Consider the following 25,200-nt stretch of genomic DNA (forward strand, 5'->3'; position numbering starts at 1 on the left):
CAGACAGTCCATAGTTTGGAAAGAGAGGGGCGGGTGCAGACGCCCTTCTCACCTCAGTCTGACCCGGGGACACGGGCCTAGATGTCTGCCAGAGCCCTCACCCAATGAATAGCGCTCCCGGAGGGCTGAACGTCGGCGGGCCCCACCGGAACAGCAGGAGTCGCGTTGGGCGGGCGCCCCCAGTGCTGGGGTTGAGGGAGGCCCGGCTTGGCACGGGGCTGGGAGGGGGGCGCGGAATCAGGGCTTTTTAGGACCCAGCGCGGCGCCTCCCTCCGGGGGCGAGTGCGGCTGCGCGCGCCGTTTGCCCGTGTCCGGAGAGCGGCGGGCTGGACGCGGACCGCGCGAGCAAGCAAGCGAGCAAGCGAGCCGAGCAGCACTGGCAGCAGCAGCGTCGCGGCGGCGGCGACCGCTCAGCGCCTCGCCTCCCCCGCCTCGCCGACCTCACCTCACGGCACCGGGACCCGCCACCCCCGCCTCCCGGGTCGGACCGTCGTAGCCCCCTCGCCTCGGCCGGCAGCGCCAACCGCCTGCCCGAAGCGGGGCGCGGAGCGCGGGGCGCAGAGGCACCGGAGCCAGTGCCCACCGGCCCCACAGACCGAATCCAGCCGGGTGAACCCCGCACAGCCCCGCAGCAGTCCGGGAGCTGTCCCTTCAGCACCGCCGCCGGAGTCTCAGCGCTTCCCAGCGGAGTCCCTGCTCCAGTCGGAGTGCTCAGAGCGCAGCGCAGTGCTCAGAGCGATAGCCTCACCGAGCAGCGTTCCGGGTGCCCCTGCCCAGGGGGCCCGCCATCTCCTCGGAGAGGCGGGGAGAAGGAGCGAGGAGGGCGGGCGGGCGGGCAGGCGCGCCCGCTGCGGGGAGGGGAGCAGGCAGCCAAGCAAGGAAAGAGGAAGGGGGCCGGAGCCCACCCTGCGCCCGGAGCTGCAGCTCGGCCACGCAGGGAGGAAGGCAGCAGGGATCCATCTTCCCCGAGCCCAGAGCACTCTGTGGCGACCACTACACAGCTGAGCGCGAATTTCCCGGCCCCCTCTCCTCGCCTCCCCCTTCCGGGGACTGGTCTACATGTCCGGCCCTGGGAGCAGCTGACCTTCCCCACAAAAGCTTTGTGTCGATTTCTCCATTTTCCCGCTGAGATGGGGACCGGAGCCCGGCTCCCCCACCCTCTTTTCCCTCCTCCCGGGGCTCGCCGCTGAGCGCCGCCCCCCTCCCTCCCTTCCTCCTTCCCTCTCTCCCGCCCTTCTTTCCTCCTCTGCCTCCTCCGCAGCCGGACCAACTCCCTCCCACATCTGGCGCTTAGAGACCCCTAGAATCCCGCGCGCACTCCCCTGGACCAGACAGCATCCGGCAGAAAGCGCCCCGAGGGGCTTGGGTCGCTCCGGGGGTGGCCTGAGCCGTTGAACCTCTGTCCCCCGCCCCGACGGCTGAGGGGAGGGGGGAGAAGGCCGCGCGCCCCCCTCCCCGGCGCAAACTCCCCCTGGCGGCGGCTCCCATGGGTGTAGCTGGGCCGCGCCATGCCTAAGGGGGCGCCGCGATGGGCCAAGGGGACGAGAGCGAGCGCATCGTGATCAACGTGGGCGGCACGCGCCACCAGACGTACCGCTCGACGCTGCGCACACTGCCCGGCACGCGGCTCGCCTGGCTGGCGGAGCCCGACGCCCACAGCCATTTCGACTATGACCCCCGCGCGGATGAGTTCTTTTTCGACCGCCACCCTGGCGTCTTCGCACACATCCTGAACTACTACCGCACGGGTAAGCTGCACTGCCCGGCCGACGTGTGCGGGCCGCTCTACGAGGAGGAGCTGGCCTTCTGGGGCATCGACGAGACCGACGTGGAGCCCTGCTGTTGGATGACTTACCGCCAGCACCGCGACGCCGAGGAGGCGCTCGACAGCTTTGGCGGCGCACCCCTGGACAACAGCGCTGACGACGCGGACGCCGACGGCCCTGGCGACTCAGGCGACGGCGAGGACGAGCTGGAGATGACCAAGCGCCTGGCGCTCAGCGACTCCCCTGACGGCCGGCCAGGCAGCTTCTGGCGCCGCTGGCAGCCACGAATCTGGGCGCTTTTCGAGGACCCCTACTCATCCCGCTATGCGCGGGTAAGTGACAACTTACCCATCAGAAGAGAGGGGCGGGGAAGGCAGCGTTCTCCACCTCCCGCGGGCAGGGGTGGGTTCCCACACTGGCACCTAAGGAGGTGTGTGTGCGTATTTGTACGTACGTGTACGTGTGTGAGAGAGAGAGGGTCACTCTTTTCGAGGGTGGCTGGTTTTGCACGTATGTAAGGGCTGTCCATATTTCCGAATTTAATATGTATGAGCGAGTATGAATGGGTGTGTTTATGTGTATGAGTAGGTTGTATGTGCATATTTATGTAAGTGTGGCGGTGTATATTTGGGTGGGTAAAGAATGTAGTGGGGTTGAGTGAGCATGTGTGTAATGTTTGAGTGTGCAGGAGTGTTTGTGCGTGCATGTTTGTGTCTTTGCAGATGTACACTGCGAAGATGTGACCGGCCCTTTAGATTCTAAGCTGGGAGCTCTTCCTCTCTCTCAGGTAAGGGCATCTGGAGCCAGCCAGGGCCCACAGACAAGGGCTTGAGGCCTGGGCTGCTGCCTGAAACAGACCACCCCTCCCCAGGGAGCAGCCTTGTAGGGCTGGGCTGTGGAGAAGGGGATGTGACCCCTCAGAGACCTGCTGCTGGGAACAGAGGCTGTCCTTCTTCCTTATCAAAAGGGCAGGGTGTTGGAGGGTGCCACTGGGCTTATGCCTCTGGGACCTATCAGGAACAGAGAGTGGGTCTAAAGGGGGAACCTACCAGGAAGTGTGAGAGGTGGGTGTGTCTTTATCAGTCACTCCCTTTTAGTGACAGCAGCTTGTTGCTGGGGAGGAAGGGCACCCTCCTGCTGACCTTGGCTCCTCAGGTGGTCTCTCTTGATCGATTTCCCCATCTATAAAATGGGAGAGGGGGTCTGGTGAATTCTAAGGGGTTTTGCTACTTAACTGAGCCCCAAAGGGAGACACTGGTAGCAGCCATCTACCCTGGAAGAGACACCCCTTCCTTGCCTTCTCTGGGCTCTGACCTCAGAGGCCTGAATGGAGCATAAGGCATGAGGGGGAGGGTGGGTGTTGGGAATTGAAAGCAGTGTCCCTCCCCCATCCATAGCCACCCTCCCATCCCCCTACCTGGCAAACTTCTGCCTCTGCCCACTCTCCTTCACTGCTCTGAATGCTTTCCCTCCTGTCCTCTAGAGCTGAGGGGGCAGGATGGGGCAGGGGAGGGGGCAGGAGTGTCTGCCCAGCTGCTGAGGATCAATAGGGGAAGGGAACTTGGGGGGCACGGAGGTGTCCACAGGCAGAAAAAGACTGTGTTAGGCACAGGCTTGGTAGATTCGTTACTGAGATAAAACATTCAATGTTTTAACATGTGAGGGAGGGGGCAGCAGGTCAGAGTGTTAAACTTTATTTTCTTAATTATTTTTTTTCAGTTACAGTTGATATTCAATATTATATTATATTAGTTTCACATGTGTAGCATAGCGGTTAGACATTTATATAATTTATGCAGTGATTCTCCCAATTCGTCTAGTACTATACATAGTTGGCACTATACCTGGCACTATACATAGTTGTTGCAACATTATTGACTATATTCTCTATGCTGTACTTTACATCCCTGTGACTATTTTATAGCTACCAATTTTTATTTCAGAGTGTTATAGTTTAAATCCTAGAATAGATGTGTGGGGGGGTATAAGAGGGAGAGAGCCAAGCCCCTCATTCTGCCACTGAGGACCCTGCCCAAGGTCACCCAGGAAACTGGAGGCTAAGCAGGACTAGAACCAGGTCTCCTGGGACCTCATCCTCCCCAGAGCTGGCCACCAGCTCCCTGCTGTCCCCAGAGTGGACTGAGACCCTCAGAGACCTCCCTTTCCCTGCCCTGTCCCAATAGAGGCCACCATAGCCAGGGGATGATGTAACTGGCAGCAGTGGCTAAGCTGTGGGAAGGGGCAGGAGGGGAACTGGGGAGTTGAACCAGCACATGTTGGGTGGGGGTGGGGCGTGTTGGGCAAAGGCCTGGGTTAGAGCAGCTGCTCCCTCAGCCTGCATTTGACCTTGGACAGCATCATAGCAGCACTGGGACCGCCTTAGCCCCAGAAGGAAGGAGTAGGCCCAACTTCTTCATTTCTCCATTGTCCTCTCAGCCTCCTGGTACCCTAGCAAGGGGCCGCCCCCCTCCCCCACTTAGCGGTGGGGCTCTGACCTACGTCCCTGAGTTTCAGGCTAATCAGGGGTCAGGTGGGACTTGTTCCAGCCTCCTCACCTGTCCGTCTTCTCCCACTGGACACCCCTGGGCTGTGGGGTGGCCTTCACCGAGGGCAGATAAATGTGTTGGCTAGCATAATTTGGAGTCTTGTTGTTGTACAAAACCTTACCTAAAAGTCCTGATTCTCATGAGTGCCCATGGAAGAACAGTCTCGGAGGGTTTTCCCTGGGCAGTAGAGGGGGATGGAGGTAAGTTAGAAGGTGCCCCACCCTCAGCCTGTCAATGCCACCGTCTTTTCCTGGTAGCCTCCCAGAGTCCTTCCAACTCCTTGGGTGACACATGAGGACACAGAGAGGCCCACAGGGGGAGGGACCTGCCCAAGGGCACAAAAGAACTGAGGGCAGAGCATGGATTAGAACCCAGGCTTCCTGCTGCCCTCTGGCTGGCCTAGCTGCATTGCGCTGCCGCTCTGCAGCTCAGCTGCGCAGAGACCAGACGGCTGCCCGCCCTCCCTCCCCCTCCATCTTTGCTCTGCCGCTGCTGATGACACCTTTGTTTACCCCTCTCCAACAGGGTCCCCAAGCCTCCTCAAATTGGTGGATTGGGATTTACATTTTTATTCTCTATTCTAGACCAGAATCCTGTATGTGTGTAACATTAATTATGTGTGAAAGGAAGGCTGTATGTGTGAGAGAATCTGTGTAAGAGGGATTCTGTGTGGCTGTGAGACTCGTCATGTGTGTGAGAAAGACTGTATGAGAATAAAAATATGTGAGACTCTGTGTGTGTGTGTGTGTGTGTGTGTGTGTGTGTTGAGACTGACTGTGTGAGATTCTGTGAGTATCAGAGGAATTTTGTGTGAAACAGATTGTATGTGTTTTGAGAGATGAACTTTGTGTGTGAGAATGAGACTGCGTGGGAGAGAGTCCATATATAAGAAAAAGAGTCTACGTGTAAGAGAGATACTGTGTGTGTGTGTGTGTGTGTGTGTGTGTGTGTCTGTGTGTGTGAGAACACCAGTGTGGAAGGCTGTATGCGGGGTGAGGGGCCCTATGTGTGACACAGTCTGTGTGTATGTGAGGCTGTGTGTAAAACAGACTGTGTGAGAACTTTGTGTGTCAGTGTTGCTGTGTGTGCTTGTGTGTGAGCGAGACCTTGTGTGGCCTGGGGATGAGTGTACCTTGAGGAAGAGGAAGCTCCAGACCAGCTTCCTGCCTGCGGCCTCGATCTCCTGGAGCGCCTGAGCTGCCTCAGTGAGCAGTTTTCCTCCTCATTGTCCCATCCTCAGTAGAAATGCGGCTGTAGCCCAGGCCCGTTGTTGATGCATGGACCAGCCAGTGAGGCCACCTCACCCGGGCCTTAGCACTGGCCCTGGAAGATGGGGGGCTACTTGGCTGGGGTGGGAGATTCCATCTGAGCTCTTCAGGTGTGACAGTGCCAGTTGGAGTGTCTGGTTCCCTGGCCCCTCTCTGCTATGGTCTCCTGTGCACCCAGGCTGAGGGGATGAGGGGTGGGGAGGTGAGCTGGGACAGGATGAGCCCAGCATGTGTTCTGGGGGGAGGGGTGGTGCCCCAGACATGCACAAGCAAAGGATGATGATGACATTATGTGGTCAGGGCTGTGAAGGGGCTTCCTGAGGCTATGAGAGTAAGAACTGTCCCAGGGGAGGTACTGCTGGGGCAAGCTTTGAGGGGCAAGGAGAAGTTAGCCAGGCAGATGGCAGGGCACAGCAGTCCTAGCATGCCAAGCCGTCGAGGTGTGAAAGCAGGCAGGGTTATGCTGGGGCAGCCAGGGGCAGCCCTAACTTGAAACCTGCCCTCCTCTCTTCCTTGTGGGCCCGTGAAGATGTGAGGCCCTTGGCTTTTTTCTGTAATTTGCATGTTGTCATCAGGATCATTGTTGTGTGTCAGGTGAGGACCAATGGTGGTCCCTGTGCCAGAGAGGAGTATCGTGTGTGTGTGCACGTGTGTATGTGTATTGACATCTGTCCCCCAGAGTCACTTGGCCTCCCAAATGACAAAGGAGGGCCAATGGAAGTCCCACCTCCATCCACCCCACTGCCCACCTGTCCTTCGACTCCATCTCTCTGCCTTGTCCCACCTCTACGGGACCTGATGCAGTCAGGTCCTCACCTCCCTAGGAAGGAAATTCGCTTAGTAGCTGGGATGAAAAGCCCAGCCAGAGACTTGTTTCTCCTTTGGGTCCCAGCTGACACAGCGCTCTTCTAGGCTTGGCTTGGAATGCAGAGGAGTTGGGACGGAGCTGCTTCCAGCGACGTCCTGGGCAGCTTGTGACGTCCTGGGCAGGACCCCAGTTTGAGTCATGGTAACAGGGATGAGACTCAGGACCAGTGGTGAGGGGGCTGGGTGTGTCCCTCTTCCAGCCATCCCAAGCGCTCCCTGCCACAGTGTATCCCCCATTCAGTGTTCTCTTTCCCGTGATGCTTTTACAGGTGTCCTTGTGTCTTTGAATGGGACCTCCAAGCCCGCAGCTCCCCTCCCAGTAAAGAACAGCACAAACCAAATGACTCTTAGTCAGAGTTTCTCAGCCTATTAATCTCTAAAGTGAGCTTGATGGTCAACCCCCCCCAGAGAGCTGATGGAAAGATCAACTGAGGTAATATGCGGAGTCCCACGTCCCAGGGCCTGGCGTGCAGTAAGTGCTCAGTAAATGCTGACTGCTGGTGTTACTCCTGTTGGCCGTGTTATCCTATTACTTCATGACTCTCTAGACTCCATCCTTTGCCTCCATGTCCGCCCTCCTGGTTCCCGTCACTGTTTCCCTCAAGCCAACCTCTCCAACAGCTTCCTGAGTGCTCTCCCACTTCAGCCCCTGCACCTCCAACTGGCAACCACGGAGGTCTCTTCAACTCACCAATCAGCCAGCTCACCTTCTTGCCTGCTTAAAACCCTGTGGTGTTTCCCTGGCCCGTAACCGTAGCCCCTCAGGCCGCTTGCCTCTCCAGTCTCCTCTGGCCTGGCTCTCTCCGTCTCTCCCTGAGCTCTAGCCAGCCAGGCCTCATGTCAGCTTCTGGCATGTGCCAGCTTCCCCTGCCTCCGGGCCTTTGCGTATGCCGTTCCTTCTGGAGAGCTCTTTGCTTCTGGTTTGCCCTCTTCATCCTTCACACTCTGCCTCAAACATCGGTTCCTCGGTGATGCCTTCCGGGACACCACAGGCTGGGCGGGGATTCAGAACCAGAGTCTTTCCCTTCAGAGAAGCGACCCGCTTTGTAATAAAATGTTCACTAGCAGCCCTGCTTGAATCAGGTTTGTCTCCCCTCCAGTCTCTAAGCTTCTTACATATGCAGTATAATAGGAGCGGTTATTATGACAGATGAGGAAGCTGAGGCCCAGAGAGGAGTGCTTTTCCCAGGGTCACATGTGACACAGGGCTACTTGGGGGGCTAGTTCAGAAAGCCAGGTCTCTAAGTCCTGGCTCAGTGGCCTGGGAGCCCCCATCCACCTTAAGACACCTCAGGGAGTATTTGGATCTTGTCTTCTGAGGACTGGAGTCTCTGCTCCCTAGCTCTGGGCAGGAGGTCTGACATCTGCCAAAAGCTTGGCAGGAGATTAGCTTGAGTGTCCCTCAGAGGGAGGCCTGTTGTCTCAGGGGTGGGGGAGGGGGTCTGGTAGCCCGATGCCTGGGCGAGGGCTCTCGGGCCTTCCGAGACAGCTGAATATAGTGCTATGGCTATTCTGAGCAGTCCCATGACCAGTGTATTCACTCTGGACCAAAAGGTCAGGGCCTCAAGCCGCTGCCTCCCGTCAGTCCCCAGGCCAGCCTGGCCACCCCCTGGCCTGAGCTTCCCTTCCCCGAGTGTAGGCTCAGAGGAAAAGAGGGCCTTAGCTAAGAGGCTCCAAGTCCTTATTCCGAGGGACACTTGGGTGGGAGGGACCACCTTTCCTGTACATGACAGTATTGGAGCCGATGGCTGCTCCCAGGCCACGGCCTTCCGCTGGAGGAGAAACAGGCTCGGATCAGGAAAGACACTTGCTCAAGACCATGCAGGGAATCAGCGAGACTCAAACTCACACCCCAAGTGTCTTGGCCCCGGGCCCGGCTGTTCGCCTTCCGTTTGGCTCTCAGTTTCACAAGAATACCAAATCCTACCTGCGTATGCTGTTCCCTTACTACTCCCTTATTTCCTCCCCTGAGGGAGGGAGAACAAGCAGTTACCTGCCTTCCCACCGCTGCTCCCTACTCCCTTCTCATGCTCCAGCAGGGTTAGTTGAGACTGCCACAGGTCAGTCCACGCAGACTTGGCCAAAATCCTTATCCACCCAAGAAGGACTTTCCAGAGCCCCCTTCCTTTCTTGAATCACAATACTAATGGCTACTATTTACTAAAGCACTTGGCTATGTGTCAGACAGTTGTAAGGGCTTGATTTATATATTCTCATTTAATTCTCACGAAACTCCCATGGAACTGGATTCTCATTAGCATGCCAAGGTCGCAGGTGAGGCTGCTGAGTCTCAGAGAAGTCGAGTGACTTATCCAAGGTCACTTAGCTCACGAGTGGTGGAGCCACCCAGCATTCAGACCTGGGTCTGCCTGCCACCAGAGCTCTCTCCATAACCACTGCTCAGTACTGCCTCCTGTCGCTTCCAGGGATGGGGAGGTCTATGGCTTGCCATGGCCCGGGCTTGGGTTTTTTTCTGGTTCCCTCCCTCCTCCACCAAATACTCTTTTCCAACCACCTATCAGGGAATCCTGCTCAGCCAGCCCTGGCCCCTGAACCACAGCTAGTGAGGGTCTGGCCTGCAGGGGCTAAGAGAAGGCTCTGGCATCCCCCAGGAAGAAGGTTTTCAGGTGCCTCCACTGCCCCCACCACCCATGCAGGCCCTGGGGCTCCATATGGGCTGCGGCGAGATGGCAGAGGGCTTGGGAGGGTCACGTTATCCTGCATGACGTGATGCATGGTGGGAATGCTGGCTCCTCCTCAGCTCGGCATTCGAGGCCTTCTGCTCTGGAACCTGGCCATGTCTCCTGCTGCTCCCTTCTGCCAGCTCCTCGCTGGCCTCCTCCTCTGCAGCCCTCATTCCAACCACAGCTTTTTGCTCATCTCTTCCCCTTCATCAGTGTACTTTCTAGTTTTTGTTGAGCACGAGAACTCTTCCCGCAAGGTCCCTAATGCTTAGCCTGGCTGCTCCCACCCTCAGCTGACCTCCTTTGAGAGGGAGGGGTCTGGGTTGGGCACGGAGTCCCCAAGCTTGCATGAGTCAAGCTGGAGGTCTGTGGTTCAGTTCTGCAGCCCGTGGCTGGGGAGAGGCAGGCCCTCAGGATTAGAGACTGGCCGGGCGCATGGACAGGATGAGGCCACAGACAAGCCCCCAGTGGTGGGCGTCAGGCCAGGGACACAGAAAGGTCTATAGCCAGGCAGTTAAACCAGCTAAGCTCCCTTGGGCAAGTTGCATCACCCCTTCAGGCTGCAGTTTTTCTACCCATAAAACAGAGGTCGTTCTAAATGACCACAAAGTCCCTTCCCAGCTCCGATATCCTAGGAGTCGAAGCATTCTGGGCTTCACCTTCCCAGTGGCACTGTGAGAGTGGGGCTAGTCCTTCCCTAGCTCTCCTTCCTCATTCTCAGCTCCTTTCGAGGCACATGCGAGCTCTCCCGGCAAGGGTCCCGGTACCAAGCAGGTAGGAGCCCAGGGCAGGGGTCTGAAGAGCCCCCTCCTGCATTCATTCAGGCTCCCTCAACCTGCTTTCATTCGTATATTCAAGGCATGGGAGTCATGCCCAGCTTGGGGTCAGTTCTGGTGCTGAGCCCCTGTGAGCCGTCAGTGGTGGCAGACTCACCCACCTCTCTCGCGGGCATGGGCCGGGGGTGCCACCTCTTTGGGCCCATCGAGTGGCACCTGTTGCCCTCCTCCCCAGGCCCTTCTCTTGGCTGTGTGCCCTCTGGGAGATGCAGAAAGGTGCACTGAGAGGAGGTGCTGTGCCAGTCTGTAGGCGCTGGAGCAGGGCAGGGGGCTAACTTCCATAGTGTAGGGGTGCCGTGGAGAGCGGGTCAGTGAGCTGCCGCTATGCTGGGTGGGGCAGGGGTGGGGGTGCAGGTGTTTGTGATGGCTGCTATGGGGGCTGCAGGGGTGGTTGCTGGAGGACCCCAATATATGGCCGACTCTCAGGTTACCTGGGATGCTTCAGAAAAGGTCAGGCCCCTGGGCACTGTCCGGGGAGAATTAGATTCCTAGATCTGGGAAGGGTCTGTACTCCTGGGTGATGCCAATGCTCAGAGAGGGAGGGTCTACCGTGGGGTTTGGGATATGGGGGTTCTTGCTCCTTGGTTAGAAAAGAAGAGTTTAGGCCCCCGCCCGGACCTACTGATTCAGAATCTGCATTTGAACCAGAGTCCCCGATGACTCACAGGCACATTAGATTGTGAAAAGTGCTGATGCAGGCAACAGTTACCAGTCGTGGGGAAGCATCAGGACACAGACAGATCTGGATGGGTGCGTGCAGGTTGGCAGAGCTTCATGGGTGATTCTGACCTTTCCTTGTGCCCAAGATGTTGGTGTCAGGGTAATGGGCCTGGGGGTGAGGCCCCAGCTCAGAAAATGGCAACTGCATCCAGTTGCTCAGACCAGAAACCTTGGTATCTTCCCTAACGCTTCTCTTTTTCTCACGCACCCACAAATCCTGTTGTGTCCATGTTAGAAACACCCAGAACCTCACCGTGTCGCATCACCCCCAATGCTACCTTCCTGGTTGCAGCTGCGTCTCCTGTCCCTGGATCACTGCAGACTGCCCTCCCTGCTGCTGTCCTTGCCAGGGCCACTTGGGAGGTGCTCGTCACCCTGAGCCAGCCCCTTCCTGTCTCCCTCAGAGGAGACCTGGTCCTTACAGGGTTCTCAGGAGCTCCTTCCAAGCTCCCCGTGAACTCCGCTCCCACCTCTCCCTCTGCTTTCCTGCCTCTCCCACACTCATTCTGGCCTCCTTGGTTTCCACCAACAAGATGCTCGTGCTTCTGCCTCAAGACCCCTGCTCTTGCTGTTCCTTCTCCCCGGAGCGCTTTCTCCCCACCTATCCCTCCCTCGCCTCCTTTAGGCCTGGGCTCAGACGTCATCATCTCCGACGGCACCCTGCCATTCCCTGCCCCCCTTTCATGCTGTCCTATTCTCTCCTTGGCATGCACCACCAACCAACTGCATGTTACTAACCTACTTTGTTTATTATCTGCTCCCCCCACTGGAATGTAAGCTCCATGAGGGCAGGGATTTTCGTCTCTTTTAACATATGTTCAATGCTTGGGATCTAGAACAGGGCTGGCATAGTGAGTGCTACATAAATATATTTATTGAAAGAATGAATAAAGAGACCAGAGTTCAAGACCTACGTCAGACATTGGCACCCACACCTTTGAGCCTATTACTGGCTGCCCCCCCCCCCGCCCCTCCTTGTCTCACGTGGAAACACAATCCCTCAACCCCTCAAGCCTGCAGACATGATGGAGAGGAGAGGCTGCGACTGGGGGAGTGCTGCGGTCAGGGGCGGGGTCCCACCCCAGTAAGGGCAGGGTCCTACCTGCCGCTGTCACCACCCAGGGCCATATCAGGCTCTTAACATCCTGACCCCTCCATCTCTCCAAACTCCCCCTTCAAGCAGCATCAGCCCAGACACTATCCACAACCAGAGTTCAGTGGCTAAGACACTATTTTCCAAAACCAGGGTGCACTAGCTCTTAGGAAGGGGACACTGTGTGGACACTGAGTTCCTCGGTCCACTTGGTCCAGCCTAACCCCTAGTCTGACTTCCCGTGGGACTCTATGCCTCCTGAGGCCAGCCAGGTTCTTTTTCTCCCTCTCCCTTCCTGTCTCCTTCCCCGTCCACCTCCTCCCTTTTCTCTCCCATTTTCCCCTTTCCTCTATCACCTGTGTTGGTAGGAAGTTCTTGGCATTAGTTACTGGCTTTCAACACAGACTCCGTTCCTTGAGGGCCTAGGATGCTTTTTGTCCTAAACCCCCTGCTCTGAGCCTTGGTCATGGGTTCAGTAGCTGGTGGGTGGGCTTCGCAGCTGGTCCCTGCTTCCTGGCTACCTGACCTTGGCAATACAACATGTGCCCCATTCTCTCATAAGAGCATGGTCTCTTGAACCAGGAGACCTGCGCTCAAATCCCAATCTAACCACTTCCTAGCTGTGTGACCTTGGACAAGTTCCCTAACCTGTCTGTGCCTCAAGAGAGGGATATTAATAGGACCTGTCTCATAAGGAGGCCATGAGGGTTGAATGTGTTAGCACTTAGCCTAGAACCTGGAACATAACAAGTGTTTAATTATTGTGGGTTCCATTATTGTCTTTTTATCAGCGCTTGGCTGTAAAAGATCCAAACCCTTACCTGTTCCTTGTGCTTTCTTTCGGCAACTGACTCCCTTCAAATACCTCTCTAGGGGTCACCTTACCAACCTTGGCCCTAGGGGTCCCTTCTTCTAAAGTCGGCCTCCCATCAGCAAGATTTCAGGGGTGTCACCATGGGAAGCAGGCCTGGATTCTGTCTTGGTTCTGCTACAAACCTGGTGTGTCGTGGGCTCCCTCTGAGCCTCAGTCTCCCCATTTGTTGTAATGGGCTGCTCATCTGTGCTCTGCCTACCTGCCCAGGTGTAGCGGGGAGAGAGATGGATGATGGAACTTCTGCATGCAGGTGGAGAGGGAGGGAGGGCTGTTGCCATCAGGCTGTGGTCGGAAGCCAAGCGCGGGGACCTGAGTTGCTGATAAGTGCGCCAGCGTGGTGAGGCTGGCAGGCAGGCACGCATCACAGCTCAGGATTTAAACGTCTCCTCTTTACAGAGGATGCTCAGGCATAGGGAGCAGTGGCAGCAGGAGCCAGGCAGACCCCAGCAGCTGCTGGAGCCTGGGGGTTAGGGCCTGACGCTCCTGTTGTGCCAGTATGTGATATCCACTCTTGGGCTGGGCTGCTCCATCATACCGACGCCAGGCTGGATGGAAACACGCTAATGTTAGATGGACAGCCCCAGAAAGCTGAGCTCAGGGGGCTGCAGAAGCCAGCCTCACTGGGCCCAGCTTCAGGTGGTGCTTCAGCCTGGACCATCATAACCAAGTCTGTGCAGGGTGTCAGGTGCCTCTTCCACCCTGCACAGCTCAGACCCTTCCCCTGCTGGCTTCACCCTGGCTCTGATTTTACCCCTGAGCCCCTGGCCCACTGCCTCTGATGTCCCCCACTTCTTTCCTTTCCCATCCACAGTGCAGGAAGGGACTTCTCTCCATATCCCTACCTCTGCACATAAAGACGATCTGTGTAGCTCCCCTGCCAGGGGCTGCTGTTAGCATTCATTCACTCGTTCAACAAATATTTATTGAGCACCTACTTATTAGGTAGCAGGCACTGCTCTAGAAGCTGGGAATAGAGCAAAGAACAAAACAGTCAAACATCTCTGCCGCCAGGAAGCTTATGTTCTAGTCCAAGAAGAATAAAGAGAAACAAATGGCTCCATGAAATATACAGTGTGTCAGGTGGTGAGAAGTGCTGTGAAGATACATGATGGAGGGACGGGCCCAGGAAGTACTGGAGGCACCGCTTTAACTAGGCAGGGAAGGCTCCCTGCGCCGGTGATGTTTCCGCAAAGACTTAAAGGAGGTAAGGGAGGGAGATACGTGATATTTGGGGAACAAAGGGAAATGGGACATGCCTTGAGGAAGCGTGTGCCTGGGGTTCAGGACACAGCAGGAGCCCCAGGCTCAGAGATCCAGGGGACAGTGAAGGCCAGACAGGGCAGAGCTACCCACAGTGGTGGGTCTATCTCTGGTAGGGTCTGCTGCGGGCTCCCGGCGTGTGCCAGCCCAGTGCGTGTGTGGCTATCTCACATCTGCACTGTTGTGCCCTCCCCTCCTGGAGCCAAACTGCCTAGGTCCACACCTGGCTCTGCTGATAATTAGCTCTGCAAGCCTCTGCAAGCGTCAGCCCCCTCAGCTCTGAAGGGAGGATAACAAGAGTCTCTCCTTCACCGGGCTGCTGTGAGGCTGAGTGAGATAAGCTACAGAAGCCCTTCCGCACACTACATGGCACAGCACAGGTGTTCCTGTACTGCTGTCATTCTCACTGTTTGGTGCATGAGGCCTCTTTCTAGAATGCTCTACAGACACTGGCCTCACCCCCATGGGAGGTTCTGAGAAGATGAACCTAATGTCTACAAGGGGGTTCCTGTGACCGGGGATGCTTTGGTGGTTCCCCAGAGAGCTTCTCTGCCCCTGCAGGGGCTCAAGCAGGGAACTGTGACCTCCCGTGGGCCTTGTCACCAGGGCAGGACTGTGAACATGCTTCAGACCACAGCCTCCCTCCAGGGCCAGCATCCTTCACTAGAGATTAATGTTTTATGCTCAACCTCAAGGGCTCTCTGAGCTGCTCAGAGCAACATGGTCACCTGCTGGGCCATCTAGAGCCAACCAGAGGCTGGGCGCACATGGCTTCCGTCTGCTAAGGGCCAACCTGGGCCGTTGCTCCTCTCTGTGTTCCCAGGGCGCTCCTCACTCAGCCCCCAACCAGCCCCCACTCCTGGAGCGTAGCCCTTGTCTTTCCGAGCCTTTGTTTCCTCATCTATAGTGTGCGTAATGATGTTCCCCTGTGTCTCAGTGATGCTGGGAGAATCCACTAAGGCCTGAGGCAGAAAGATAATTTGCGAGGGAGAAAATATGGTCCATAGCAGGGCCAGGTGCAGGAGGAGATACGATCTCTAGGGCGTGGAGAGCGTGGGGTTGGGTCACAGCAGTCTGGGACCTGGCTGGGCCTGGGTTTTGCTCTGCCCCCTGCCTCAGTGTGGGCCAGTGGCGTCCAGCTGAGCCTGTGTCCTCTTGTGTGGAAGGAGGATGAGCCTCAGAGGGGCAAAGCCCCGGCACTGTGCCTTGGCACATGGGAGCTGCTTACCAAGGCTTGGATCTGGCTACTGGGGCACATTGTCACCCTGGTCCTGGGTTCATATTTCCCAGGGGAGCTGGTAGAATGAGTCCCTGGCTGAGCCACGGAGAGGGAGGCGGGCTATGGAAGCCTCATCCAGGGGCTCCACAGTCTCAGGGGCAGGAACCACTGTCACCAGTGATATATTTAGCAGCACAAAGGTCAGAAATACCAGGAGCTGGCTTCCCTTCCAGGCGGCAGGGATCGTGGCTCCTGAGGCCCGGCTGCCACCAAGCAGATATTTTTTTCCTGTCTGGCAGTCAAGGGATCTGAGTACAAGCCTCCGAGTAAGGAATCACTGTGGTTCGTACGGGCTTTCTGAGTCTTTCCATGCCCACGGCCCTTCCTACCCTGTTGTGCTACCCTTCGAATTCCTACCCATCCTGCCTTTCCAGACCACCCATCGTTGGCCTCCAGGCACGTTAACTGTGCCCCCAGCATATTCTAGATCCCCTGCCTCCTGCCTTTCCGTGTTTCCTTCCCTCTGCCAAGAATGCCCTTTCTTCCAGCTCTGCATATCTGAAATGGATCCAGCCTGGCTTTGATGGCCCCTTCTGTCTGGAGCCTTTGCTGATCCCCCTCCTGAAGAGACTGCTCTCCTAGAGAACTCTGCCTGCCCTTGACCCAGGTGATCTGTTGAGGTTCCGTGTCTCCCTGATTCAGCTGCAGCCACTTAGAGGACAGGGACCCGCTTAAACAATGACAGTGCCTGTTGCATAGCATGGAACCAATTCATCTTTGCTGAAGCCACGTACCTCACAACAGCCCTGTAACGTAGGATTCCATATTATCCCTATTTTATTGATGAAGGAAAAAATGGCCCAGAGAGGTTATTTCCACAAGACCACACAGTTAGTAAGTGGTGGAAGAAGCATCAGACACCAGGTCTTCTTGGGAAACTGAGAAGGCAACTAGAGCAGGACCAGCGTGCCTACTGCCCTGTTATTATGCTGTGGTTCTCTGGTCAAGAATGAGGTGGTCGGATGGATAGATGGATGATGGATAAGGGATAAGAGAAGGCATGAAAAGATGGGTATGTTGATGGATATGGATGAATGGATGAATGGACAGAAGGATGTATGAATGGATACCCAGCGGGGTGTGTAACTTAATGGATGGGTCAACAAATGGAGGAATGTGAGGATGGATGGACAAATTTCTAGTCTCTTGGCTCTCATTAAATGAAACATCCTAGAGGATGGGACTTGGGAGCGGAAGACTTTAGGGCAGAAGGTGGGGTGGGACACCCAGCCCATGTGTGTAGGAAGTGAGTTTGCCAGATGCCGGGGGTGAGTGGTTTGTAGAATGAGGGAGCTGGGAACTGGGGACAGGGATAGGTCTAAGGGACTTCTCCAATCTAAAAGGTGAGAAGCTCTGATGGAAAAGAACCAGGACAGGCCGGAAAGAAGGTACAGGCAGTGTCATGGGATGGGGAGGCCTCAGGGCCCAGGGCTTTCCAGACTCCCTGAACCATTGGAGGGAAGACAGTGAGTGTGGGGCTTGGCCTCTGAACCCCAGGACGTGCAGAGCATACGTGTGGTTGCAGTCTGTATGAGGTGGAGAGGACTCTTCCTGCTCGGGTCCCCAGCTGTGGTGAGCGCCCTCGTATAGTTCTGGCAGGGCCATGCTCCAGGGGGCAGCACAGTTCTGCTGGCTGGGGAGTGGCCCCTGCTCAGGCCCCCGATGACCCTGGCTCAGCTACACCAAGATTCACCATCTTCCCACTGCTTTTTGCATCAATCCCCAGGCTCTAGAAATGAGCTCCAAGGCTTTCGTTCTAATGGCCTCACAAAGGCCAGTAAAGGGACCATGGACATGGGTGGCCAATAGTTGAGCTTGGCAGGGCCTGGAGGCTTAGATGCTGCGAGCCTAGAGCAGATTCTCCCAGCTGGAGCTAAGGATCTCCGTTTACACAAGGCACAGTGCTGTGAGCATCTGTGCTCAGACACGAAGCCCTGCTCTAGCATCCCCCAGCACCAGACTACCCCCCACACACATACACTGGCCCCGGCAGGCTCTCTGGGAAACCAGGTCCCAAGGAGAGTGCCTGGTGCGCCATGACAGTCACGGCTGCGACTATGTATAGCTCCAGCACACACAAGCCCAAGACAACAAAGGAAAGTCTTTCCATAGAGAAGCTCCACGTGCAAGCACACAAATGTCTGCACACACATGCTCTCCACACTTGTGCATGCCAATGGCCTTGGCACTCATGGACCCTTCCTTGCACCAACACAAAGTTTCATTCATTCACTCAGGCATTCGTCCTGTAAATGTTTGTTGAGGGACTAGGAGAGTAGATGAGAGCATGTGTTCTGTAGTCAGACAAAGCTGGGATTTGACTTCTAACTCCCTCACCTCCCAGGCATATGATCACGGGCAACTTAACCTCCCCGAGCCTCAGTTTCCTTCTTTGTAAAATCATGATGGTAACTGTAGTATGGACCACAGATATGGTGTCGGGGTGATGAAAGGGGGCACGTAAGAGTGCTCAGGACGTGCCCAACTCAGGATAAGTGTCCTGAGTGGTACACAGTAAATGCCTTTATCCTCACGATTGATACTATGTGCCTAGCTCTGTGCTGGAGCTTTATTTAAAGCTGTTACTTCTGGAGGTGCTTGTGAAAAGTGGTTTATGGTGTATTATAGGCACTCAGGAAATGCTTGATGATTTAATGAATGAACAGTTGAGTGAAAGCTGCATCAATGGAAGGCGAGATGTCCTTGGAGCTTTCTTCTCTCAGGAGGAATCCAGCCTCACTGTATCTTGTCCAGGCTGTGTCTCCGGTAAGATCTAGGTGTTCTTGTGGGTAACACAGGTGTCCTAGAGATTAAGAGGGAGCTCGAGGGGATCTGCCCCCCCCCCCTTTTTGCAGATGGGGAAACGGCAGCACAGTGGGAGCAGGAAGCTCTGGGCTGGCACTAGGCAGGCCTCCGTCTGCTAGGGAAGGGGCTAGAATTCTGTCCACCCAGGGTAGCAAACAAGCCGTAGCATTTGAACGTACTGTCACCACTCCCAACCTCTGAATAGGCCAGCTGCTAAAGTCCCTAGGCCGTCTCCTCCCATTACACCTTCTCAAAAAGAAAGTGACATTTCCTGGTGCTTTTTTAAGCCCAGGCTGTCTGGGCCAGACCCGGGCATGGGGTGGGCAGTGCTGGGAGTCACAGCCCAAGTCTCTCCTCACCTTGAGTGATCTCAAGGCGCTGGGAATAGACATGGTCTCATCTCCTCGCCATGTGTCCCAAATTCCAGTACGGATGCCCAGATTCTAGATTCCACACTCCAGGGCCTGCATACAGGTTTTGAATTCTACGTGCCCGTGCCAGTTCTGCCCCCCAGGCAGGCAGGACTCGGGTTGTTGAACTCCACAACAAGCACCTTCAGCTGGCAGCCTGCTGGGAGGGGAGGATATGTCTGCCCCTCCCTGAAAAGGCACCTTCGTGCCCTTATGCCCACTCTCCTCAGTCATTCGTGCCCATGGCTGGTGGGGGACTAGGTCTTTGTGGGCTGAGCGTGCCCATTGCTAAGAGACGAACGTGACTGTGCCTGCTGTCCGTGTACACAATGAGCCTGCTGTCAACGAGGGTACCTATTGCCTGTGTAGACATGAGTCGGCTGTCAATCTCTGCCCATTGCCAGTGTACCAAACAATTTCTGTGGAGACTGAGCTGATGAGAACATAGCTGAAAGATTCGTGACTGCATCGGGGCCAGTTTAGTCACCGATTCATGGATAGAGATGATCCTTTTACCAGCGTAGATGAGGATCTGCTGTAAGTGTGGTCAGTGCTGGTGTAAACACAAGTCTTCAATCAGTGGTTGTGTACATCGCCAGTGCAGGTACAGATACGGCGTCAGTGCATCAGCGGTTGTACACACTGCTCATGCAGATGAGGGAAAGTGGGTGCCAGAGGAGGGGTTCACTTCCTAAGGAGGCAGAAGGGAGTAAACTTGTTATGCCCATTTTGTAGATAGAAGGATTGAGGCCAGTGCACACGTGTATCCACGACCTTCCCACAGATGGGAAGCTGTGCTCTTGCTTAGCTGTGCTCCTGGTTCTCTGAAGGGGGGTGAAACAGCCCCCCTTTCGCTAGGAGTGTGTGGTGTGTGGCTAGGCCAGCCCTGATCCCCAGATCCAGCCACCTCATGGACCTTCCATTCTAAGGGGGAAGAGAGACAATGAATAATGAAAATCAGTGGATTAGATAGTGTAAAGTGCCAACACTCATCCAACTGAACACCTGGAATGGGTGAATGTTATTGTGTGTATATTACGTATCTCAGGAAAGCTGGGGAAAAGCGAGGGTGTTCGAAGATGGTACATGCAATTTGGATGGGGGGAGTAGAATTAGGAAAACCAGATTATTGGAGGTGCTGGTTGAGATTTTAGAGCGGTCAGAGTACTCATAAGATGCTGAGGGAATGAGCCACGACGATACCTGGTTCAACAGCCAGTGAGAGGGCCCCAAGCAGGCATGTGGCGTGTTTAAGGAACATGTTGGAGGAGGCCAGTGTGGCTGGAACAAGTGAAGGGGACAGTGGCAGGAGAGGAGCTTGGAGGGGTAATGGAGGACCACATCATGGGGGGACCTGCAGGGCGTCGTGAGGACCTTGGCTTTTCCTCTGAGAGGAATGGTGAGCCCGTGCAGGGTTGGGAGCAGAGAAATAGTATGATCAGAGTTACATTTTAAAAGGATTATCTGACAGTTATGTTGAAAATAGTCCTAGAGCACCAGGAATATTGGAAGCCCGGAGACCAGTTACGAGGCTCTCACGATAACAGGGGAATCGATGATGGCTGGGACAGAAGTGGTGAGAGGTGGTCAGATTCTGAACTTCTTTCAGGCTGAACCAACAGTATTTCCTTACAGGTTAAATGTGAGGCGTGACGGAAATAGAGGTGTCAAGGATGACTCTAAGGTTTTTGTCAAGAATGTCCTGGAAGGATGGAGTTGCTATCTCATGGAGAAGGCTGCAGGCGGTGGGGGTGGTACTGTAATCAGATGACGTGTTGAGTTGGAGAGAGAGCTCTAGACTTCCACTTAGAGATGCTAAGGACGTGGATGCTGAAGTCTTGAGTGCAGGAGCAGGGCTGGCTGCAGATAAACATCTGGGAGTGTGCTCTTGGTGGTATTTGAATGGGCGATGGTATCTAAGCCTTGAAACTGGGTGAATCGCTAAAGTGAATGAGTGCAGATGGAGCAGAGGACCAAGGACTGCGTTCTGAAGCACCCCGTTAGAGGCTGGGAGAAGAGGTTGGCAGAGGACATTGAATAGGAGCAGCCAGTGAGGTGGGAGGAAAATCAAGAGACCGTGGGGTCCTGGGAAGTGTGAACAAAAGGAGGGAGTGACCAGCTGTCTCAGATGCTACTGATGGTCAAGGAACATAAGGACTGGAAATTGTTCCTGTTCTTTCTGCCTAGAATGCTCTTCCGTGCACCCTGTATTTCCCTAGTTGTTTCTTACCCATCCCTTCAACCTCTGCACTTGTCACTTCCTCTAACCCCAAGACTCATTGTTAAAGGCCCATCAAATGCCTTGTGCATTCCTCCTGAAGCCCTTGTCACCGCATGTAGGTATGTATTTGCTTGTATGGTTATTTGATAAATGTCAGTACCCCCTGCCAGGTGCCTGTTTCTGCTCACTCTGTACTCAGTGCCCTACACAAGCCTGGCATAAGGAGTAAATATGTGTTGGAGGGAGAGCAGGTGGGCAGTCAATTATAGTCCCACCTGGGCTGTGTCCACTGCCCTCCCTGAGCTGTCCCTCTCTTGGGGTTATCTTTTTATTCCCTTCTCCCCAAACACACACACACGCACGCGCATACCTTTTTGGGAGTCAGGACCCCTGACTTGATACAAAACCACAACTGAGCACTGGAAATTTTCCAGTGGATTTCTAGTGGACACACATGGATCTTGGAGCTTGAGTTTTCTCATCTGCCAAATGGGGGCAATCAAGATGGTCCGACTGATGGCCCAGCTGTGTGTGTGTGTGTGTGTGTGTGTGTGTGTGTGTGTGTGTTTGTGTGTGTGTGTGTTTCATACAGGATTCAAAATGTGAAGTTGTCTTGTAAACTGCAAACAGCTGTACCCAATATTATAGTAATGGGAAGACTAAAATTTTCCTCCGAGGGCTACCTGGATGGATGTGAAAGAGATTTGCAAAGGGAAGCCCTGGAGCATAGTGGTTTTGGAGTAAGAGCGACCTGGTTTCAAATTCTGCCTTCACTTCCGAGCTTTGTGGGTTTTGGGGTTTTTTGCACATGACTTCCTCACTCTAAACCTTAATTTTCTTATTTGCAAAATGGAGGTAATGACACCTTCCTTAAAGAAGTTTTTAAAGATAAATGAAATCATGTGGTAATGGTGGTCATTATTACTTGATAGCAAAGGACAGTGAGGATCAACAAAGCTAAATACTCCTGCCTCTGAGGGGTGTGTGATTGAAAAGGGTAAAGCATACAATACATTTAGCCATGCACAGTGAGCGTTCAACAAAATCAGGCTCTGAACCAGGCCAAGGAGGGTGATGGAAGCTGGAGGAGGCCTGGCCTGCAGGAGAGATGTCCCAAGGGTGGGTCCTGCGGCCCATCTACAGGTGTGGGTAGAGCTGTCACAGGGAAGAAGAGGAGCAGGTGTATTCTGGTGACTCCAGAGGGCACCACTGGCATCTCCAGGAGAAAGGGGCAGGGAGGTTGACTTAAACAAGAAATAAAGGCATGTCTCTAGAGCTGTCCAAAGACAGAACAAGTGGCCTCGGGAGTTCACCCTTGCTGGCAGTCACCAACAGAAACATCTGCCTCGGGGTAACCACAGAGGGGATTATTGAACTGTCCCATGAGAGGCCTATGTGTCCTGTATAGGATGCCTTCCTACTCACTTTCTGACCTGGGAGTCTTAGTCACATATTTCTTATTCCAATGTATGGTAGAAAAAGGTTTGAGGCACATGAGACACACCTACGACAGAATTCTTAGAAATAAAAAATAAAAGGGGAAAAAAACAAGAGTATAGTGAAGAGAAGAAATAGCGATACCCCAAACCCAAGTAAAGGATTAGTTCAGAATCGAACACCAAATTTAGCTGAGCTCCCTGGTAGTCAGAACAAAAGAGGAAATAGGAAGGGCTCTATAACTCATCAGACAAGTACACCAGGAGATACACACAATTCTAAGCCCTTCACTAGCAGAGCAGTTTCTTGTGTAAATTCCGGGTATTCCTCAGAGTTTAAGATGCTAATGGGAGAGGGTGTTTGTTACCTGGTCTCCACGAGAGAGTGGGTGTTAGTCCCTGATGGGACCTTCTGGGGCCCTGACACCCAGCCTTTCTGGCCTGTGGGACTGTAGGGGCATCCTGGGACAGCACAGCAACCAAAGCAATCCGGGCCTGACAAAGGTTGTAACCAAGCTGGGGCAGCCGGGGCCAGCTCATGGGGCACAGCCAGGCTGAACTGTGCTATGGACATCTTGCCTGGAAACTTAGAGGGGCCTATGGGAAGCCTGAAGTCCAGGACTTCAAAGCAGGATAGGACTAATGGTGCCACTGAGAACCTGAGACCTTGGGCAAGATTCTTCACTTCTCTAAACCTCAGACTCCTCGTCTGAAAAGCAGTGATAACACTGTGAGGTGTGATAAAAAACGACGGTGAATGTTTAAATAAAATAAAATAATTATTACAGTAAAAGACACATTGCCATTAACCCCCCTCAAAATACTCCCCCTTGCTTCGAACACATCCCATCATTCTTGTCACTTTCTGAAGCAGTTCTGGAAGTCCTTTTTCGTGAATGTCTTTAGTTGCACTGTCGTGGCTGCCTCAATGTCCTGAATTGGTTAAAAATGTTTACCTTTCATGGTCATTTTGACTTTGGGAAAGAGCCAGAAGTCGCACAGTGACATATCTGGTGAATAAGGTGGATGAGGACACACTGTCATGTTTTTATGTGACAGAAATTGCTGTACCAGAAGTGATGTGTGACACAGAGCCTTTCCATTGTGATCACAAAATGCAGTGAATGCTGCTGCCGAGTGCCATCCAATGGAAAGGCAGGGATCTTAATACAGAAGCAGCGCATTGAACCTTAGTAACAGTGTGTGACGGGTTTTGACTTGTTCAGTGCAGTCAGTTGGGTGTGAGCTACGGTTGAGAGAAGGTGTGTTTTAAAGTGTGCGGTAAATCATCCTCCATCATGACAACACTCCCTGTCACACATCACTTCTGGTATATGGCAGTTTCTGTCAAATAAAAACTTGATGATGTGTCCTCATCTACCTTATTCACCGGATCTGGCACCGTGGCCTTCTGGCTCCTCCCCAAAGTCAAAATGATTCAGGACACCTAGGCAGCTCAACTTAGATACTCACGAACAAGGACTTCCAGAACTGCTTCAGAAAGTGTCAAGAACCATGTGTGTTTGTAGCGAGGGAGAGTATTTTGAGGGCAATTAGTGACAATGTGTCTTTTACTGTAATAATTTTTTAAAAAATTTTATTGGGTAACAGTGTGTATTTTCCAGGACCCATCAGCTCCAAGTCAAGTTGTTGTCCTTCAATCTGGTTGTGGAGGGCGCAGCTCAGCTCCCCAAGTCCAGGTGCCATTTTCAATCTAGTTGCAGGGGGCACAGTCCACCATCCCATGTGGAAATCAAACCAGCAACCTTGTTGTTAAGAGCACGCACTATAACCAACTGAGCCATCTGGCCGCCCACTGGCAGCTCAGCGGCAGCTCAGCCCAAGTTGTTGTCTTCAATCTAGTTGTGGAGGGCGCAGCTCAATGGCCCATGTGGAATTCAACTGACAACCTTGTTGTTAAGAGCACCGTGCTCTAACCAACTGAGCTAACTAGCTGTCCTGTAATAAATTTTTTAAACTTAAACGTTCACCGTAGCTTTTGATCATGCCTCATAGGACTTACCTAACTGGGCTGGCATGAGGTTTCAATGAGACCATGCATGGACAGCGCAGGAAGCAGGGCCCACTCAAGACCAGGAAGGGGCCGGCGTTAATCCTCCATCTCGCTACCAGCATTAGGCTGGAAAGCCATGAGCTCTGGCTCACACCCCACTCATCATGTGACCTTGGGTGTCCTTTTCCCACTGAGCCTCATTTCCTCCCAGCCCCCAGGCAGGGACTCACGTGGGAAACCCTGTGGAAGTGGGAATGTTAAGTCACGTTCCCCTGAGGAGTGTGTCCCTCACGGCTGGAGGCCACAGTGCCGGGTCTTGGGCACGGCCTCGGCTTGGGCTGTGGAAACAGGAAACAGGCTCTGAAGGCTGTGTCATTGGCTCTCACGAGGCTGTCATTTGCTCCTGGTCTGCTGTTAGCAAGTGGTAGCAGGACCAGAATAAATTAGGGGGAAAAACTGAATCTAAACACATTTTCCTTTCAGCTATTGCTGTGGCTCCTTGCATCTCCCCACCCCCATAATTTGGGGAACAAAACAAAAATGCTGTGTTTGGATTTTTGTGGAGGGAAGCTTTGGCCCAACTCCTAGAATACTGGTGTGCAAGGTAACTGGCAGTCTTGGGGTTTCTCCCTGCCCCAGAATTCTGGCCTGGATCTGGGAAAGTCCTAGATACCTTGCCTTTTCCTCCAGATACCTCAATAACGTCTTCCTTCCTAGAGTTTGTTATTATAGTTCCCAGTTTAAGAATGAAGGGACTTAGTCTCCAAGAGGTTACTTGCCTGCAGTAATAAGCCAGTGGCAGAGGTGGGATTGGAACTTGGGTCTCTGAAGCCAAGTCCAGGACTCTTCTCCTTCCAGCATGTTGCCTGTTTCCCAGCCTCTAATGTGGTCTCAGGCTGATGAGGTTCGTTGCACATCAGAGCTAGCTGGCCCTGGGTCTCACCTGGCTTTGTGGATCCCAAATGCCAGGATGGGGCTGGCGGCATCAGCGCCACCGAGGGCACAAATTAAAGGTAAATTTCTGGTCCCACCCACAACTACTGAACCCCCAGTGTGTGGCTGTGGGGCCAAGGCCTCTACATTTGTACCTCCACTCACTGTCTCTACCCCAGCACCCTCTG

General features: G+C 54.3%; 1 protein-coding gene across 2 annotated transcripts in view; it reads left to right on the forward strand.

Annotated features, from left to right (window-relative positions):
* Nucleotides 1–25,200, forward strand: part of KCNC1 (potassium voltage-gated channel subfamily C member 1) — a 45,695-nt gene continuing 20,495 nt past the window's right edge. For both annotated transcript variants that reach the window (XM_019746606.3, XM_074336097.2), the window contains exon 1: nt 1–2,098. In XM_019746606.3, the coding sequence (XP_019602165.1) occupies nt 1,529–2,098 (570 nt within the window). In that variant the 5' untranslated portion in view covers nt 1–1,528. The remainder of the gene's footprint in view (nt 2,099–25,200) is intronic.

Source organism: Rhinolophus sinicus, chromosome 14 (assembly GCF_057876585.1).
Source record: "Rhinolophus sinicus isolate RSI-liver-muscle chromosome 14, RSI-T2T, whole genome shotgun sequence".
Taxonomy (NCBI): domain Eukaryota; kingdom Metazoa; phylum Chordata; class Mammalia; order Chiroptera; family Rhinolophidae; genus Rhinolophus; species Rhinolophus sinicus.